The sequence below is a fragment of the Anarhichas minor genome, unplaced genomic scaffold (genome assembly GCF_050575085.1).
Source record: "Anarhichas minor isolate MPS153535 unplaced genomic scaffold, ASM5057508v1 ptg000040l, whole genome shotgun sequence".
NCBI lineage: Eukaryota > Metazoa > Chordata > Actinopteri > Perciformes > Anarhichadidae > Anarhichas > Anarhichas minor.
Genome location: NW_027466486.1, coordinates 6,676,535 through 6,695,888, shown reverse-complemented (window position 1 = coordinate 6,695,888; position 19,354 = coordinate 6,676,535). Strand labels below are relative to the sequence as shown.

Here is a 19,354-nt window from a genome sequence, read left to right as displayed (position 1 = left end):
ATTTCACCGGCTCTTTCGGTTGTTTTCATACCAATCCTCCAAAAAACAAAAGTGCAGTCTGAGACAGAAATGAAAGAGGAATGACAGACTACAAACACCAACAGACTTTCCAGTATCTTAAACAAACGCTCCTCCTCGGAGTGTTTGGATTGGCCACATACCAGATTTACTGTAGAAAAAACACCATAGTTTGAAAGGGCAACAGGTATTGATGCAGAAGTAATAGAGAATTATTTTCAAAGAGGAACTCCTCAAAATACCTTATACATGTGAACTTTACTTTTATTCTACCTGAGGCACTTTGTTGAACTTTACAGCGTCCTTGAGAATTCAAATAATTTCTCAGAGGCTAAAATATTTGACATTGTATTTCAGACAGAAGATCAAAAGGTCAAGCTTCATAAATACTCTGTGGACAAAATCCTATAATGTGTCAACAAACATTTATCTTTTTTTTCTCAAAATGTTGCAAACTGACTATGCATTTGCACATGTGACATGATAAGCTAATAAGCTAGTTGTAAGCAAGTAAACAACCTCTGTCAAGGTTTTAAAATTTTCGGTAACTCTGATTTTGACTAAGCTTACAATGTAAAAATGTTCTTATATTCATACCTGGATTATCAGTTATTGGCAAATATATCATAATCATCATAGTCATCTCTTACACCTTGAGTGCTACTTCATTTTCATATCAGACACACACAGTAATTGTTGGTAAACTTACATTTAGAAAACATTGTTTTCACTCTTCATGACCGAGGCATGCATTTGTGTTTTAAGATAGTGCAGGAACTGCGCTCCTTATTGTGTTTCCCTGTAAAATCCCCTTGTTGCTACGTTGTCAACTAATTTGCCCTCGAGCAGTGCTCAAAGAAATGCTTTCATATTGAGCAATGCAACGACCATATTCTCCTCTGCAGCCTCCCCTTGCCCCAGGTGTGTCGTGTCCTAACCTCCAATAGCCAATATGCAAATGTCAAAGTGCTGAAACTTTGAAGTGGCTGTAGAGCTACAAAACTCTGCCGTTCCCTTCTGTCACCTCCCAGTTTTCTCTCCTGTCCTATCCTTTCCGACATTACCATCAATCTGCTGTTTTTTTCATATTCTTGCTGACACCTCCTCATCCATTCTTATACCCAAACCCCTCTCCTCACCTACCCCCAGCCCTGATCCTTCACTCGGGGCAATGTGGAGTTTCTGGGAGTGGCTGCTGCTGTTTGGCCGGTGCCGTGTGGCTGATGAGGTGGGGGGGTTTAGAGAGTCTGTCCAGACTCTTGGAGCCTCTCTAGTCCAGGCCAAACAAAGTGACAGCAGGATTCTGCTGAAGAGGTCTCACCATTCACCACAGTATCACAACTCTGAGGAGGTCAGAGCTCCTGGCACAGGTCAACCAACCATGCTGGTAAACTAGCTTTACACAGAGCGCAGAGGAACAGTGTTCTCAAAACTGTGTTGATTTTAGAGTCAAACGCAGATGCACACACACTCTTAAGAAGATTGTTCCTGCAGCAATTGACTTTGGTTTAGCACACCAGAGCCTGTCATGCTCAAAGCCCCATCAGCATGGACACTAGGCCTTGTTATCAGTACGTGGCTGAATCTATATGATACCAAATAGCATCGCAGCAATGACAGCCACATGATTAACACTGTTGACAGCAATGAAAGAAATATTTAGATCGTTACTTTAGTAGAAGTGGCCATATAACGATGTAAAAATGCTGCTGCATTCAAAATCGTACTAAATTAAAAATAGACAAGTTTTAGCAGCAGCATGTACTTAAAGTACTGAAAATAAAAAATCTCATAGACAATTACATTAATGTGTAATGCTCCAGAATTAGTGTTTGACTCTTAAAACAGCTGCAAAATAATAACTTTAGTTGATATCTAGTTCAATACTGAGGAGTTACTGGTGTTGACAGATATTCTGAAATCATAAATTGTGGTTCTTGTTGAATAGAAATAGAAGCATAATACTTTTTCTTTTTTTTAGAAAACTTTATTTAATTTATACCAGTTCTACAGTTTCACAAATGCATACATGATTCACAAGTATACAGACATAACAACACAAATACTTTTCCAATCCGCCCCATGTGCGCTTGTGTCAGAGCTGTAATTAAATCCACTTCCTCCTTGAAACTGCTTTCCCGACAACAAATGTTCTGAAAATGTTCAGATACACTCTAGATTTAGTTTATAACTCACTTCTGTAAATGCCAAATGCGATTTCACAGTAATGCCAATGTTTATCATGATACTAATTATAGAAAATGTATATCTGGCACGAAAACAAAAAAAACAAACTCCCTTTTAGAAAGTACAATTGCTAAGGCAGCTTAACTGTCATGTAAAACGACAAACAAAATGCATTTAAATGTTCAATAATTTAATGATTTTAAATTTTTTAGCATTTCTACTAAGACACATATAGAAGCAATATTCAGTGTTGTAAGCTTGCAAAAGTTTGACTGTCGTGAGAGATGCTTGGAAATCTTGGATCCTACATTTTTCTTTAAAACCACATTGAAGATTGCATACATTTCTTCATGTTTCACAGAACATGGGTGGAAAATGAAAGTAGTTGAGAAGGAAGTAGCGTTATTTTAATAAAGGTAAGCATTGCAGTTATGGTAAACACGCCAGGGCTTTACGGTAACAGGTGCATCACTCGTCAATGTGAGGAGCAGATAGAGAGAAACATGCCCCGGGCTCCTCATATCTCTGTCAACCCTCAGCACACATTCCTCCATGACAAACCAGGCATTAAAGCAGTTGGAGAGGTATAGAGTGAGATGGAGAGATATGTGTGCTGTGAAGGAAGTTGGAAACAAATAGAGAAAATAATCCACATCCATTTACTTTATCTTCTTCACCAAAAGCAACTCATTTATTGTGGTTTTAGAGAATAATTTGCATTATCTTTATATTTGGAGTCATGATGAAAAAGGTCTCAAGCAGTAAGAGCAGGATAGGATTTAGTGGTCAAACAGTCATAGGGGAAAGGAGGAGCAGGAAAAGTAGGCTAGGTGAAAGGAAGAGTCGATGGTAGACAGGAAAAAGAGAAAGAGAGGTATAGTGGGAGGAGAGGGGTGATGAGAGAGCTCCTTTTCGGCAGCAGTCATGCGTAGAGCCATCGCTGATCTCTGTTTGTGTGCGACCATGCATGGCTATGCGCTCACATGCACACGCACACAGTCACACAACAGACCAAAGCACAAGGACACTTGGGTCTTGGTTTCCTGCTCCGATGGGTGAGTTTCAAGGCATTGAAAGGAAGTCGTTGTGACATCCATCAATCTTACGCTTCCCCATCGTTCCCACCGTCGGATTTGGCCCTAGATCTCTACGGGGCCATTAACACTTTTACACGATCAGACATGAAAGTTTCAACACTGAAGAGAAGATTTTTAAGATAAGTTTAATAGATCTTTACACAGGCCAGGGTTAGTGTTTGTGCAAAGGTGCATTTTCTCTCCTTGGGGACTGTCTGTGTGTAGTAGCAATGACAAAACTTGACTTCCTTGTTGTAAGCTTACCTTTCTAATTTTCCTGCAGAGATAAAACATTAAAACATATCACATGGTAATATAAAAGGAATGTCCTCTTATTGTCAGCATGGGTTTGTGGTTCTGCAAGCTCATACACAAACCACATTTGGTTTTACTGGTTCATAACTTCCTGATAATTTCCTTAGAATTTTCCTGGAAGAAAAAAAATAGTCCCTTCATTGAAAAAATAGTCCCTTCATTGAACTGCTCCATTTAAATCAAAGCAAATATTTATATATTGTTCATTTATTATCATTATCTTTATTTTCCATATATGTAGAATGTGTTCTTTTTTGTATGTTCAGTTGACCTGCTGTGCTCTAGTGATGTTAAACTAACAATATACAGAATAATGTACAGCAATTAATTGGACGTTGACTGATCAAACAGTGTCTCCGCTTTCCTTGTAATTAGTACCAAATGACATAATAACATTCAGGACACTTTTGAATTCTTAAGAAATTATCTGGTGATTACACTTTCCTTTTACATTTTTTACAATCCCAACTAAAGTTCACATTCATGATGATTGATAGTTATTATCTTTTTCAGGTTTTCCCGTGAGAACATCAATTAAGAACTCGCTGCCTGTGTTAACAGTTAAGAATTTAGTTGTTGCTGCTTGAACTTCATTGCAAATTTTAGAGCAGTTTATTTGTCTAAGAATAAAGTAGCATTTGTTTCAGAGTGCCTGGTTATTTGTGTTCATCGGGGCCTTCTTTGATTTTTCCTGCGGTTGAAGTGCAGAGAGAGAAATAGAGAGACTGAAGTGAGAATAAAAGGGTTTAACAGCTTGCTATGTTAATCACAGAGCACTAATGATGGACAGAGACAGAAACATAAGATGGGGTGAGAGAGAAAGAAACCACAGGTGAGAGAAACCGTTCACACCGTCAACGGGCTGATGAAAAGTGAAAGTGGCGTTGACCCAGGTCCATGTTACATCCATCCTCTGTTCCCTTCTCCTCTCTCTCTTTAAGAACTTATGGTTCTACAGTCTATACACTATGTCTTACAATATTTGGGATATGATATTTTATTCAACTACATTTAGATAGTGCAGTAGACAGAGATGGGGCTTTAATTAATTTCAATGAATTTTAATTGTGTATATACTTCCGGACATATGGAGTGGAGTAATGAAGGTGCGCCAACCGTACACAGAAAGTCTTGCTTCTTTCTCCTAACTCTCTTGACTCGATGCCAACTTGCCCTGTAGGGCTTTGTGTCTGTGTGTGTGTTATATTGATGAGGGTGTGGGTGAGTGTGTGGGCAAGCTGCACAGCACGCACTCTTGTGTGTTACCACGCCAGATTCCCTCAGGTGCTAGTCCAAACAAGTGCTCACACACACACACACACACACATGTACACACACACAAATTAACAGATAAACAGTCACATGCAATTATACACATGCACATTACTTTCTTTTTGTGTGTTTGCGTAAGTGTGCAGTGTGTGGGTGGAAGATAATACACCTGACTAACATGAAGACCTTACGAGCCCCCACTGCTTTTGGATCACTGATAGAACGAGATGTGAGCTTTGACTTTGCTTGCTAGTGTGTGTGTGTGCGTGTGTGTGTGTGTGTGTGTGTGTGTGTTTTGCTGTGAAATCATTGTGAAAGTGAACACATCTTGAAGTCATGATCTACACAGTTTGTAATCAACCTCGTCAAATCCGTCTCCAAGGCTTGTCTCTGAATTGTTAAATAAATATTGTACTTTTAACTCCACCACATTTGTTACTTCACTGATCATTTTATCAAATTATTTTAATAGATCAAAATTGCTAACACCATGTAAAGTAGCTAAACTGTAAAAACTGTACTGTAATGTACTGTACGCATCAATAACAATAATAAACCCAGTAATATAGTATATATATATAATAGTATAAACCTCTAAAATAAAACTTAAGTACCTTTAATTAAGTATCATTAAGAATGCAGGACTTTTACTATAATGGAGGATTATTTTTAAATTGTGGAATTGCTACTTTTATTTAAGCATAGGAGGTAAATTAAAACAGTTTTTAAGTATGTAATGAAGTAAAATTCTTAAAAAAAACCTTTTAATGATTTATTTAACAATATATTCGATGTTTTTTTAAATACTAGAATTAAGGAGTAAGGGTTAGGGTTATTGAGATGAGTTATTGTGTAAACACAAATGTATTGATTAAAAAGGGAAAGTTCTCAATGCAAATTGACAAGCAAGGCAGCGTTAATTATAATAAGTACATTTCATTTCAAAGACGCACAATGTGCTTTACATTTAAAATGAAAAAAAGAAGAATGAGGCATCAAAAATAAAATAAACATATGCAACACAGTGGTATAACAATAAAGAAAATAGAAAGAAAATCCACACATGTGCACCCAATACAGACATTAGCTGCAATTCTGAATTTAAGAAAAATTTCAATGTTCATTTTTTTTGTGTTTAAATGCAATCTTTTCTGTCTTAATGCACAGCATTTTTAATTCCAGTAATGCTTCACTTTCATTTGGTTCAAAAACATTCATTCGTGATATAAGCTTCCTTTCAGCCCACCTCTCTATTAAATAAATTCTAGCATCTTTGATCCCAAGAAAATGAAGAAACCAAAACCTGTGTTATGGAAATAAAGGGGGAGAGTGAAAAATGATACTGAAAAACTATTAACATGTTAAAGCTGAGTTCCAGGCTTTTCTCATAGTCATTACTAAACATATCACACCTCTGGGATCCCCAATCTCACTCTTTTATTCACTACCACAATGAGATTCAAAACCCTCCTGCCTTGGATTGTCTTGCAAAGCGCCCTCTTGGCTGAACACACTCATACACATGCAAGCCAGTTTCTCTCCAGCCTGTGAAGAGTTAATAATCCTACACCTGTCCTATCAGACACCTGTTTCACTCCTGTCAGCCAATCAGAGAAGAGAGGGAAACTCACTGCTGGCATGAAATAAATCTGGGCCCGGCTCAGAGGGAATCACAACACTTGACTCATCTGTGTGTCACTGATCTCCTCTGCGAGACTGATACACTCACTGACTCAGAAGAGAGAGAAGCTCAAACAAACTGCGAACTGCGAAATTAAAGGAACCTATTCCAGCTGACTTGGATTGGAGAAATGACCAAAGAGACTGAGTAAGTTCTGTGAGCATACTTTTTCATATCATAAAATGAGTGCTTTATCAGGATTTTATTTTTCCAAAGTGTGCTTTTTGTCCACAAAATGAAAAACATTTTTGATTTAAACTTAGTTGACGTTTTTTTTTTTGTCTGGGGGACAGAAACCCCCCCCCCCCCCCCCCCCCCTTCTTCCTATTTGCAATGAGACCCCCATGTGAAAGATCCCTGTTTTAAGAATGGGTGTTTTGCAGGAGAAATTGATATGGATAGTTTTAACACACACACACACACACACACACACACACACACACACACACACACACACAATTTGGTCTGTGGTGGTAGTGGGTCTGTTTCGGCGTGCGTTGTTGCTAACCTAGGGGCCACAGAGCACAAAAGGAGACCGGGAAATAAGAATCTCCTCTTGAGGTGTTGGACACAGACAGAAGGCAATGACAGCATGTAATGCATTGAATTACATAATGGCGAAACCCTAGACACGAGCCCCCCCCCCCACGCCCCCGTCCTCTGTGTCTGTGTAAAAAAACATCTGCACTCAGCTGGTTGTTAGGGTAAAATGGAGAATAAGCAATGGAGTTGTGTGGTGTTTATTGAGACTGCTCGGTGTGAGAAGGAGAGACAGGTGCACCTTGGAGCAGGTGTATGAGGTTAGTTTTAGTATTTGTGATGTAGCTGAAATATCAAGGAAACAGACATAAACAAAAGCTATAATCTGGTGTTATAATGCACAGTATTCGATATGCAAATACAGACTGTCTTGTATTCCAGGTGTGGGCGTTTGAATGCAGTACTCTTTCATTAATCCTTGTGAGAAATCCCTGGATTTCTCCCTAAGCTGTGGTTCTGTTGTGGCTGGGAACACCTGTGGTCTTTTCCTCCTGTCAGCACATTTAATTAGCTGTTTATCCAGAGTAAACTGCAGCTATTTGTTCATTTGCTACTTCAGGTAAACTCCAAACGGGGATTTTTCTGGTAGGCAGGATATTTAAAATCCAATGTCACCGTGAGTCTTTCCAAACAAATTGTGGACGTGTGTGTGTGTGCGTGTTAGTGGGTGGCCCTTGGCTTTCTTAAGTCTTTTTGACACCGATTGCTTTTGAGGGATGTTACTCAGCTTTGTGGTTTTGCAATCGAAACCGTCCATGCTCAGAGGCAAGTTTGTGCAGCATCCTGCGGCTCAGGTACTGCTGTTAAACGTACCCTCGCTCTGTCAGTGTCAAATAAGCATTTAAATGACTTGAATATATTTATTTTCCTTTTTGACCACTTGATAATTCTACATGTTTTCTTCTGTTTACAGTATATTTTGAGTCGTCAATCTAATCAATCACTGTCAACTCTTTTCTCCACTGCAGGACTCTGGGCCTGGTCTTTCAGAGCGAGAACTTCAACTATAACCATTACAATAACTACAACATGGACTCCTGGTCCTACCTGGAGAGCCCTATCCTCGAACAGAACCCCCCCAAATCCAGACTCCACCCAGGAGACGACCTGGCAGCCTTAACCATGCTGTATGAACAGTGCAAGGTATACAAGTGGAATTAGTAGTAATGAAAACTTTAACTCGATGTTAACCCCAAGATTAATTCTAACTTTCTACCTCCAATCACTTAAAAAATTAAATCTTTTTAATTTTCCAGAACCAGAAAGATCAGAAGAACGGCAACCGTATTGGCAACATCTGCAAAATAGAAAGGTAAGACACAAGTTTACCAAACTGTTGCTGTTGTAAAATCCTTTACATGTTTTTATATAAATGAGTTTTCATCATATGTTACACTCTTTTTTTTTTTTTTTTTTTTTTTTTTTTCTTTTTTTTTTTTTTTTTTTTTCTTTTTTTTTTTTTTTTTTTAACCAAGGACAGTGCCGATGAAATTAATAGCAAAATCACCCAAAACATGTAGATTAAAAAATAATCTTCAAAATCTATAATTTTAAGAAAAGCTGCATGACTCAAAATAAAGGTTGTCTCCATCCCCTGTTGTCACTGAATAAAATGCATTAGAGAGAGAGTGTTAAAACAGAAAAAGAAAGGCAGGGCTTTGGGAGGCCAAACACATGAGTGGGTAATCCCCAAGTCAAACATAGTCAGGGGGCTCATTGTCTACCTCTCCAGTCCTTCCATCCATCTATCCTCTCTCTATCATCGTGTTTTGCTTAAAGAGTTTCACAACAGGCCTCCCTCTGTCTTCACTGAGCTCTCCATTCCTACATCTTGTTAGTTGGGTGAGAAACGGCCATTGTTGGGGCGCAGCAGCGTTGTCTCCTCAAACATTTTGAACAGGGAAACTCAAACACAGAGAAGAAAAAAAGATGGATTAAGAGACAAATAGTACCCACCCAGACTTAAACCGCGTCTTTCTGCAAGTTCACCTTGCAGTAGCTGTGTGTGCTTTTGCGGACTGTTATATATTTGCACAGGCTCTCTGCAGGCTTCTGTCATGTTTAACACAGTTAGTCACTTAAAGGTTGTTTGCTTCCTTGCTCTCTTGGTACCTTGGTGGAGTAGTCACAGAGATCTCTTTTTTTCTCACTCGGCCAGGCATCTAACCAACACCAATGAGCTTGTTTCATTGGAGGCGTCCGCCAACGTCATGAAGATCCTCTCTGAGAATGTTCCCTTAAGCCATTCCCAAGAGGTTTTGGGATCCAAGCAGCAGCACGCCTCACTGCATATCTCTGCTCCCACCACCTCAGACACCTACGCCACCCTGACCAGCGTTGTGGCAGACACTTACGACAAGCAGGAGCTCAACATCATCTTTGATTCCCTGCTGACCGGTTCTTTCCCCGATCATAGCACCGAGGTAAATTTAGCTTTATTGTTTAAAAGCTAAGCCCTGTTCCCCGTGTCTTCTATTTTGCATTTCTCCGGGCCTCTCCCTCTTTCCTTTCATTAACAAATGTCTTTTTGTGAATTTCAGACTCTTCCCTATAGCGATCCCTTCCCTGAAGACCAGTCCAGCCCGGTCTACTCAGGCTCCTACCCCGGCTCTCCACCAGAGAGATTCAGGAATGAGTTCCAGTTTTCCCTGGGAGCTCCCTTGGCTTCTTCTTACAAGTCCAGTGAGCTGCCCATGGTCTACCTCAACAAGGGCCAGTTCTACCCCATCACTCTCCAGGGAGTGGACAGCAGTGCCTGCCTCACTGCCACTAAAGTCAAGGTGAGTCATTGGGACACATTGTCAGGGGAAATGTTGAAATCATTCTCCAGAGTTGTTGTCATGTTATTACTATTGTTGTTAGTGGCATCCTTCCCTTCAGGCTTTTTTAAACTGGCACATGATTATATAAATTATTTGCGTGCCACCAAGCTAACCCATCCCAAAAAATGTCCCTCCCTTGGAGCCAGCTCCTCTGTGACTAATTCCCTGTTGACACCCTGCACACTGGGGTGGCACCATTAAAAATGACAGTGTCCTGCCCTATATAATTTATCCTCACGCTGGTGTAATGAGGCCAGAGTGCAGCGGCGCTCAGCTCAACTCCCCAACAGAGTGAAAAAAAAAAAAAAAAGGAGTGGACGAGGACGTGTGGTGTGTTTTTAAAACATAGGCGACAAGCCTTTTCTTTGTCAAGCGAATCGGAGGATAAGAATACACACAAACACACACCAGCTTACTGCAAATAACTGATGACAACGTGGTGAGAAAAGAGGGATTTGGAGTGATAAATGACACGTGACAGAGATTCTTCGACATCTAGGCTGGTGAAAGAATTCCACTCAGTTTGGCAAACGTACCTAATTGTCCTGCTTTCCTGTCAACTTTCTTTCTCCGCTTCAGACAGTGGTGATGGCTGTGTTTGAGAATGACAAGAGCCCCGAAATGCAGCTCCGCTTTTGGAATCACTGGCACGCACGTCAGCCAACCGCCAAGCAGAGGGTCATTGACATCGGTATGTTCATCACATGTGCAAAAATACGCATGGAACATCACTGTACACCTGTTCACCTGTACACGTGTACAGACACGTACACCCAAGGACACGAAAGTGAAAGATTCCCTCGCTGTTACGTAATATGTTACGTAAGAGAATCAACACATCACTCTTATCTATTAACATGTAAAGAAGATTGAAAATGTATTTTCTTTCCCCTTTCATAGCGGACTACAAAGAAGTGTTCAGCGGCATTAGCAATGTAGAGGAGTTGGCCTTCAACGCTCTCTCCTTTGTTTGGAACCCCAATGAAGAGGCCAAGGTAAACACACGGAAGCATGCAAATATGTTTTATATAACCTGGCTCTGTAAGGCCAGGGAAGGAACAGAACAGGTGGAGGATTTAGAAGAAAATAGACGAAAGGTAGGAGAAGGAGTGGCTGAGGAGGGAGGGGAGGAATCCCAGAAATGTGTTTGGCCCTGAGGCTCCTGTCACCACAGCGGGCGAGAGCCGCGGCGGCTTCTACGAGCTTCTCTCAGGCCCAAAGGCGCTGGGGTGGGGCCACCAAACCTGCTGCGGGTGGGGGAAAAAGCAGGAAGAAGAGAAATTATCAGCAGAAAATGTGAGAATAGAGAGGTCCAAGACTGTGCTTTAATGAATAAATAAATAAGAACAATTGGACGTCAGAGAGAAACAAGTTTGAGGGCTCTTTTTAATTGTGTACATTATAGAATGACTTGCAGAAACGATATCAGTGGTTAAAAACATGACGACAACGTGATGTACTTAAAATACCTGCTCCTTTCCTCACAGGTTTACATCGGCATCAACTCCCTAAGCACAGACTTCTCGGCTCAGAAGGGAGTTAAAGGCCTGCCTCTTAACCTGCAGATCGACACTTACGACTTCAGCTCGGGAACCAACCAGCTCCTGCACAGAGCCGCTTGCCAGGTCAAGATTTTCTGCGATAAGGTATGTAGCTTGTGTCATTCGTCTTTTCTTACACACACAAAAATACAACATTTGGCATTTGTGGAGTCAAAGTCATTATTGTAACCATGTGATCGTGTGTCCTCAGGGTGCTGAGAGGAAGATGCGTGATGAGGAGAGGAAGAGAACCAAAAGGAGGGTGAAGCCTGATGCTAACAGTAAGTGTTGCCAACAGGAAGCACGTCTTAAAGACATTTCATACGTTTTAGAGAGTGTATTCTAACTTCTGCTTTTGTCTCCAGCCAACAAGTCTTTAGTGAGCAGCGACTGTACCTTCTTCCAAAGCCTGGATGATCACATCACCCAGCCAGTTCTCTTTATTCCAGAAACACACCTCTCCAGCTTACAGCGCATGGTAGGTCCCCCTTTAACTATCTCCTCTCCTCTCCTCCTGTGTTGAGTGAATCATGTTAACGACCCCTGTATCCCTGTAGGCAGTAGCACAGGCACGAGAGAGGCAGGGAAAAAACTGTGGGAAAGTATGCAGTGGGGAGGGGGTGGTGTCAGCGAAAGTGAGGCGAAACACAGACTTGGGATCAGATGAGCTAATTGGAGTTGAAACCAGGCAGAAGTACAAGCCGCTACAGCTACTGACACTGAGATTAAGCTATGGGGGCTTACACACAAAAACACACGCACACCTGGTGCAACAGCTCACAGACACCTGACACACACAGTATGCGCCACCCTCATATTCTCAGGGTTTTTTTCACACACAATTGCAAAAACAGTGAGTTGAGAGTGCTGTTCAGACAGGCCAGTTTCCTCACACCGTGGAGTCAATAGGGACATGTATTAGAGCGTGTGTGTAGGGGGAAAACTATGGATTTAATTTAGATGCAACTCACCTGATTTACATTGAGTGAAACTGTTGAAAAATGAAACCAGCAATTACAAAATAACTTAATGATACACTGATAGACAGTCTGCTGTGAATGGCAGTAAACGTCTTTGATTGGCTGGTACGATAAAGCAGAGGATGGTCCTATCTGTGTCTCTCCATCAGTGCCCACGCTTACGTAGTTTACAGGTTATGGGGAAAGCAGTCTTAAAGTAATGATAACATTCTTCGTTGAAGGTATTGCGCACAGATAATGGTGGGAAAGGTGACTTTAAGCAATGCTTTTATCAGTGGAGTGGTGTCTAATCAGATCTCTGGTCTCCTCTCTGTTTGTCTCTCTAGGCCCCTCCCATGGACGAGGTTGAAAGGTGAGCATAGAAAGCACATGGCGACATTAACAGCCGTACATCACAACCAGTTATTTCTGAATAAAGGCATAGTGGCTGTTGTAGTCTAATGTGAACGTCTGTTGTGTTTTCCCAGGAGTTCTATGAAGAGATTGTATCCAGAGAGAGAGCAGATCAGCGCTCCACCAAGCAAACAAGCCCGCAGAGAAGACCCACAAAGAGGTACGTAGAGAACTAAAAGTCTAACGTGAAAAAAGAAGATGCAATCAATAATGAGCCAATTAGCTTTCCTCGTCTTTTTAGCTAAATGTTTTAATTCCTTCTCTCGCTTTCCAATAGTTCTGCTGTACGTGAGGACGCACACTGACGAGGTGTTTGATGCGCTCATGCTCAGCGCGCCAACAGTTTCAGGCCTACGGGAAGCTGTAAGTAACAAACTCAGACTTCAAACGTATTACTGTATTATCTGACCTGATTTCGGAGGTGGAGATAAACGCACACACACACTTCCCCCTTGTCTCGGTTGTTGCCTTCCAAAAAACCCACATCATGCTCACATATGTTACCCTACATTATCTCTCAAGTCCATTGTCTTTCTTTCAGCAGGAGATCATGGTAACTCTCACACTCCTTTTCTTTACTCAGGTTTCAGAAAAGTACGGTATTCAAAAAGACACCATTGGAAAAATCTACAAAAAGTGCAAGAGAGGGTGAGTAACTTATTATTTCGTTGGTAGGTAAAGTAGCGCATTTGACACACTGTGCATAAATGCAGGGCTTAGTTTGTGGATTTAATCTCATTCTCCTTTAAGGAAAGTCATGTCGACAGACTGGGTAGGTAGGTTAGTTGGCTCGGCCTCCTGGAATGTGTTAATTGCAGCTCCTCCAAAAGAAAGACAGATGACTGAGGGAGGATGAAAAGATTTCAAGTCTTACAGATGAGTCATGGGCAATTGTTGTCTTTATGCTTTCATAACCTAATCGGAACATCAGGAAGTATTCCGGTGTTGAAAGAGATATCTAGTGGCTTCCAGTTACTACCTAAAGGTTGTCCATCAAGTTGTGATCTTTTTTTTTTAAATCTGTCACCAGTCACATTTCTATCAGCTGAACTTTAAATTAGGTCAGATGACTTTATACGCGCTGCCCATCTCCTGCGCTGATTTTCGATGCTTTAAGATTCATTTTAAAAAAGGTGTCACTGCAGTGGTAATGAAAAGGTCACCTTTTCTCTTCGTGACTGATTATTCACAAAGATCTTCTTGTAAAGTTATTAACATCCTTGCCAGCACAGGTTAGCACAATTTCCAAAAGATGCATCGACTGTAACTCGCACAGCCAGTTGCTGTCAAACTAATAATAGTCTGGATCACCTCCTGGAAAATAATAGAGATCAGAGGGCTTTTTCTTGAGATGTAAATAAGAACTCCTGACAGAGACTGAAACACCTTTTGGGTGATTTTTTTTTTTCTGCTGTTTCCTGCTTGCTGCTGGCAGCTGTCATTTGAGGGGGAGCAGCTAAGCTAACAGGTTGGGTTGCATTCTCCTTGCTGTTCCCTCCCTCCTCTTTCGCTCTTGTCTTCAATCAACCCTGTCGCTGCAGGCAGAATGCATGAGCCGCTGGTTAGCTCAGTCATTAAATCCTTCAAGACTAAAAGGTTAGCGTTGGTAGAGAAGGAAGAGAGTGACCTGTTGTTGTTGTTGCAACAATAATTGCCCTACAAAGAAATGACATGCGTTAGAACCAAAACAAACTCTGGCGACCTGTTGCCTATGTCACACTTAAGTGAAAAGAGACACATTATTAAGGACAAACTGGTTTTGAAGTAAAATATGTTTATATTTATTTTTTTGATTCGTGCGCCACATTTTCCTTGCAATCACTGAGATAACCTTGCTCGTCTCTTCTTCAGGATTTTCGTCAACATGGACGACAACATCATCCAACATTACACCAACCAGTCGGCCTTCCTCATCGAGATGTCCGAGGTTATCAGCGGTCAGTTCCAGGTCACCCTCATTGAAGTATGAGAGCAAGAAGCCTGCTCCATTGAAGAACGTAACGAATCCTTGCTGCCTGATTGAACCATCTCTAATAGCACTGCTCAGTCAAAGACAATGCAAGCTGTGGACTGGCAAAACCAATGAGAGATCTGGGCTCAGAAGAGAGAGCCGTTTTTAAGATTTCACTTGGAAAAAGCCAATTCGTTTTCTCGATGTTGTAAATACCACTCGCCCCATGATTTTGTTATTTGAATTGTAACGTAAGAGCAATTATGATGAGCATCCTGTGTGTATATATAATGTAAATAGAACTTAATATGACAGTGTTTTTATAAACTAGACATGTGCATGTCGCAATCCATTTTCCACATATTGCTATGTATTTCAATTTTTTTTTACAGAGCTCTGCACATGATTTGTGTATTTTTCAGCATTTTCAGAGGTTGCTATTCTTGCTGCTTTTAATGTATCCATCATTTATTCTACAAGAGCCAATGGTGCGTTTCCTCACCCACAACCTGCTTATGATGTTTTTTTCACTGTCCCGACGGTTTGATTCAGAACCTAAAGTCAGACATTTCCACCCATAAAACCACACAATAGTTAGTATTGGCCATCATTTAGTTCAGAGTTGTGGGCATTTCCTTTCTTTACAGTGTAACCAGAGTTTTCCTGGAAACAGTTCAAACCCCCAAACCCTGAGGCCGGCCAGAGGACTTTTTTTTATAGTGTATGTGTATGTGTGTGTGTGTGTGTATGTATGTGTGTGTTTGTGTCTGTGTAAAAAGTTGTAGGATTTTTTTTCCCCCTTTTACGTTATGTATCATTTCAAAACAAGCATGTATCCCTGTAATATTTCATTATTATATCATGGCAATTCTGGTTGTATTAGTCACATCTTGCCTCTTTTGTAAGAAAATAAAGAAAATGCATAATAGGTTTTGTGGCTGTCTCTTAATTATACATACAGATCTAATTTAAAAGCTAGCCATTCACACCAAGGATCAATTATTACTGGTGTGTGTGTGTGTGTGCACTTATATTTATCTTTTCTTCTCTCATCTCTTGATAATAATCGCATATTAGAAATATAGAAACAGCTGATTCAGTTCTCTCTACAGATCAAACAAAAGCATGTAGCCTATCTGCATGAGAGAGGTTTGGTCTTATGTTTTGTATCTTTGGTATGTCTGGGTCTTGGGAGGGGGGGGGGGGGGGTTCACAATCCAACTAGGCAGCACATATGCATTGAAGAAGAAAAGCTTTCCCTATGTGGTGACACTGACAACAGGGAGGCAATCCTGTAGATATAACACAGACATCCTTCCTTCCAAGTCAAAGAGAGAGGCACTACACGCACACACAGAAAGTGAGACAGAGAGGCAGACGGTCGGGGCAAGCAGACAAAAATAGGCGCAGACAAAAGGACAAACAGAGGCAGAGACGGGCGGGGAGACTGCAGAAGCAAGGATAAATGGGAAGGAAGAGAGAGCAAGGATAACGAAGAGGTGGCCGCTCCATCTCCCGCCTGAGAGAGAAACATGTTAGCCATTCAGATGAGAGCAGGGAGGCAGCCAGAGATCTGCAGTGAGAAACCAACAACCCCTCCTGAATGGTAAGTAACTCTGACTATGTGGACTGCGTCTCTTTGTGTGTTTGCATTCGCTAGAAAATGTGCCTGCATGAGAGTGTTTGGGCTATTAATAACCCTACTAGTATAGCCATCATTTTCAATTCATGATAAGCCTCTTGGATGTTGTGCCTCTCTGCAGATGTTCCCATACCATATCCCTCTGGTTTAGATGTAAACAAATGCAGCATCTGGTGAAGTCACTGCTGTTAAATAAGCATTACAGACAAATACAAATTCTGCTTAGTGATAACAGAGTTGCAGCAGAGAAGCAGTTGATGTCCTGACAGCTGGGTCAGGTCTCCGATCCTCATGTGTCGTCTTCTCTCTTTCCCATCAAAGTCAAAACATTTTGGTAGCAGCGCAGGAAATGATGTTTCTAATTGCAATGTTAGCATACACTGTAATTCTAGACACAGAATGACACTAGACAACAGCTATGTGTTTATGAAATTACACTCTACTCACAGATGTTATACAACATCCAGACATACATTTCCATGGCACATTTCTATTTTATTTAATATTCTAGTTTGTTCTGGTATATTCCATCTTTCCTGTCTATTCTTAGACTGATATCCACTCAGTGGTCTTTGATCTTTTCTAAATGAAACTCCCCATTGCCTTCAAGGGTGATCGGTCAGTCTAAATATCAGCAACCCTCCAGTGACATTTCCAGAAGGGAAATATCTTACCATTAATTAGATCAAATTTACAAATATAATTCACGTAGGCTGAGCATCCTCTCCAGAGTGCACCAAAACAAATACAAGCTGATTTTTGGCTTACGAATGAATTTCCCACCATCATCCATAAACACATGTTGCCACTTCACAAGTGACATAAATTATTTAGATTATCTGTTGTATGTCTTGCTTGTAAATGTTACATTTTAGGATTAAATCAACATAAAAAACAGAAGAAACTCAGAAACAATTTTTTTTTCTTATGTAAGACGTCATCATGTTATCACTGCTGTGTGTGTTTGTTTGACAAAGATGTTTACTGATTATAGATGCTTGTGTGTGTGTGTGTGTGTGTGTGTGTGTGTGTGTGTGTGTGTGTGTGTGTGTGTGTGTGTGTGTGTGTGTGTGTGTGTGTGTGTGTGTGTGTGTGTGTGTGTGTGTGTGTGTGTGTGTGTGTGTTGATCTGCATTAGTCCCACATGTCTTGAAGTTGTTTTGTCTTCGTCCCAGAGGGCATTGTTTCTTTCTTTCCTCCTCTGGACCTCAATCTGCATTCAGACACTGGCCTGACATCACCAACCAAACTGAATTCAAGGTCATTGTTTGCCATCAATTGTCAAGCTTTGAGAAAACAACAACACGCCGTCCTGCATACACACACACACACACACACACACACACACACAAAACACACACATGCACGACTGAAGTCAAACGTGCCAACATTTGTTCCAAGCCAATACACAAGCTGATCAGGTCTTGTACAGACAAGAGTCCCACTAGGTGTTATGATAAATAAAGCAACACACACACTGTCACGTTGAGACTGGCCAGGTTATCGTATCCTAGCAACAGAGACAGACATCGACCGTTCGATCTTTTCCTGTCCAGCGGTGGAGCGGTGAAGCCAAGCCTCCTTCTGCTTTCTCAAGCGGCTGGAGCGCTCGTCTCTGCTCCACCTCACACCTTTGTTGTCTTTCATCTCTCTCTCTCTCTCTCTCTCTCTCTCTCTCCCCATCTCTCTTCTCTCATGACATGCTCCCCACTTTTTGACCGACTCTTTCTCCTTCACTCAGACTGTCACAATGAAGAATCTGCAGCTAAAAGAGTTTTGACAAAGAGGTAATGGATGAATTTCTATTTTGAACTGATGTTCTTATCACTGTACTGACTCCCTTTGATTTTGCTAATAGCTGAATTCCACCTTTTTGTGAAGAAAATATTTGAAGTTTTAAGTTCTTTGTTTTTTTTACAGACACAGATCGGCAGCGTATGCTCAGAGGAGACATTTGTGATGTGAACACTGAGAAACAACAGAAGACAAAACATTCTGAACAGATCCACACTGTTATGAGGGGTCCCATGACACTGACGCATAATAATTACAAGCAGCATCCACTGTCATCTTTCTTTAGGAAAACACTCTCAGTGTTGAGCGCAGGTACTGTGCAGGTTTTTATTTTGACAAATTAGTCATAGGTCTTGAGAGTTTTTGTAAAGAATCAGAGTTGCACCACTTACGATGCACACTTCAGCCTCCATGGTGACGGGGATTGTCTTCGCCCCTTTGGGATTGGTCCTCGTCTTCACCGCCGCCATCACACCTCAGTGGAGAGAGAGACAGGCACGTCTGGGCCCGGGGTCATTTCTTCGGTCGGGAGGAAAAGGTCAAGGGACGAAGGTCAGGTCCGGATCGATGGAGGTGCTGATCTTACTGCGCTCTGATGGACTTTGGGAGAGCTGCCTGCAGGTGGAGAACTCAGAGCTGAAGCAGTGCTGGCCTGTTGCAGGTCCATATCAGAGAGACCCGAGGGTTCGCCTGGCACAAGGTTTGATCCTGACCTCGTTGTTCCTGTGCGGCACTGGCATTGTGCTGGCGTGTATCGGGGTCCGGTGTTGGACAGATATACCTCTGAGAGGTATAGCAGCTACAGGTGGACTCCTGGTGGTGATTGCCGGGCTGCTGAGCCTGACTGCACTCGGGGTGTACACCCACAACCTTACAAGACTGGGGATGGAAGATCCAAGTAAAGGGATAAATATCCCCAGGTTCCCCCCCCACCTCAGCCTGCGTCCTGCCGGCTCGCTCTACTTTGGGTGGCTGGGTTCATGTTTACAGATGCTGGGAGGCAGTGCTCTGCTGTTAAGCTTCAAACGACCAAGATACCCGACTTGCCCTTCCTGCCCAAAGCTACCTGTCTGCCCCGCATGTCGTTCATGTCCGCAGATCACCAACAAGCCAGAGACCGATGTATATGAGGTCAGCTGTTAG

The 19,354-nt window shown here is 41.6% G+C and overlaps 2 protein-coding genes across 2 annotated transcripts; both read left to right on the top strand.

Moving 5' to 3' along the window:
- Positions 1-6,679: 6,679 nt before the first annotated feature.
- Positions 6,680-14,903, top strand: grhl3 (grainyhead-like transcription factor 3). The gene is made up of 15 exons (XM_076108273.1): positions 6,680-6,696; positions 8,058-8,232; positions 8,346-8,401; positions 9,248-9,512; positions 9,630-9,869; positions 10,491-10,602; positions 10,812-10,906; positions 11,399-11,557; positions 11,664-11,733; positions 11,818-11,930; positions 12,759-12,784; positions 12,900-12,985; positions 13,103-13,188; positions 13,409-13,473; positions 14,677-14,903. Exons 1-15 carry the CDS (start codon positions 6,680-6,682, stop codon positions 14,792-14,794), a joined length of 1,683 nt encoding a protein of 560 aa, XP_075964388.1. The 3' UTR covers positions 14,795-14,903.
- Positions 14,904-18,604: 3,701 nt separating this feature from the next.
- cldn23l (claudin 23-like) lies at positions 18,605-19,354 on the top strand. Its single transcript, XM_076107686.1, has one exon. It carries the CDS (start codon positions 18,605-18,607, stop codon positions 19,352-19,354), a length of 750 nt encoding a protein of 249 aa, XP_075963801.1.

What these genes read in the sequence shown, in the direction of transcription:
- grhl3 (XM_076108273.1), top strand. An exon ending in ACCCCAATGAAGAGGCCAAG is followed by an intron (nt 10,907 to 11,398) that starts GTAAACACACGG and finishes CTTTCCTCACAG; the next exon opens with GTTTACATCGGCATCAACTC. An exon ending in CAGAGAAGACCCACAAAGAG is followed by an intron (nt 12,986 to 13,102) that starts GTACGTAGAGAA and finishes GCTTTCCAATAG; the next exon opens with TTCTGCTGTACGTGAGGACG.
- cldn23l (XM_076107686.1), top strand. Translation starts at nt 18,605, where the DNA reads ATGCACACTTCAGCCTCCATGGTGACGGGGATTGTCTTCGCCCCTTTG.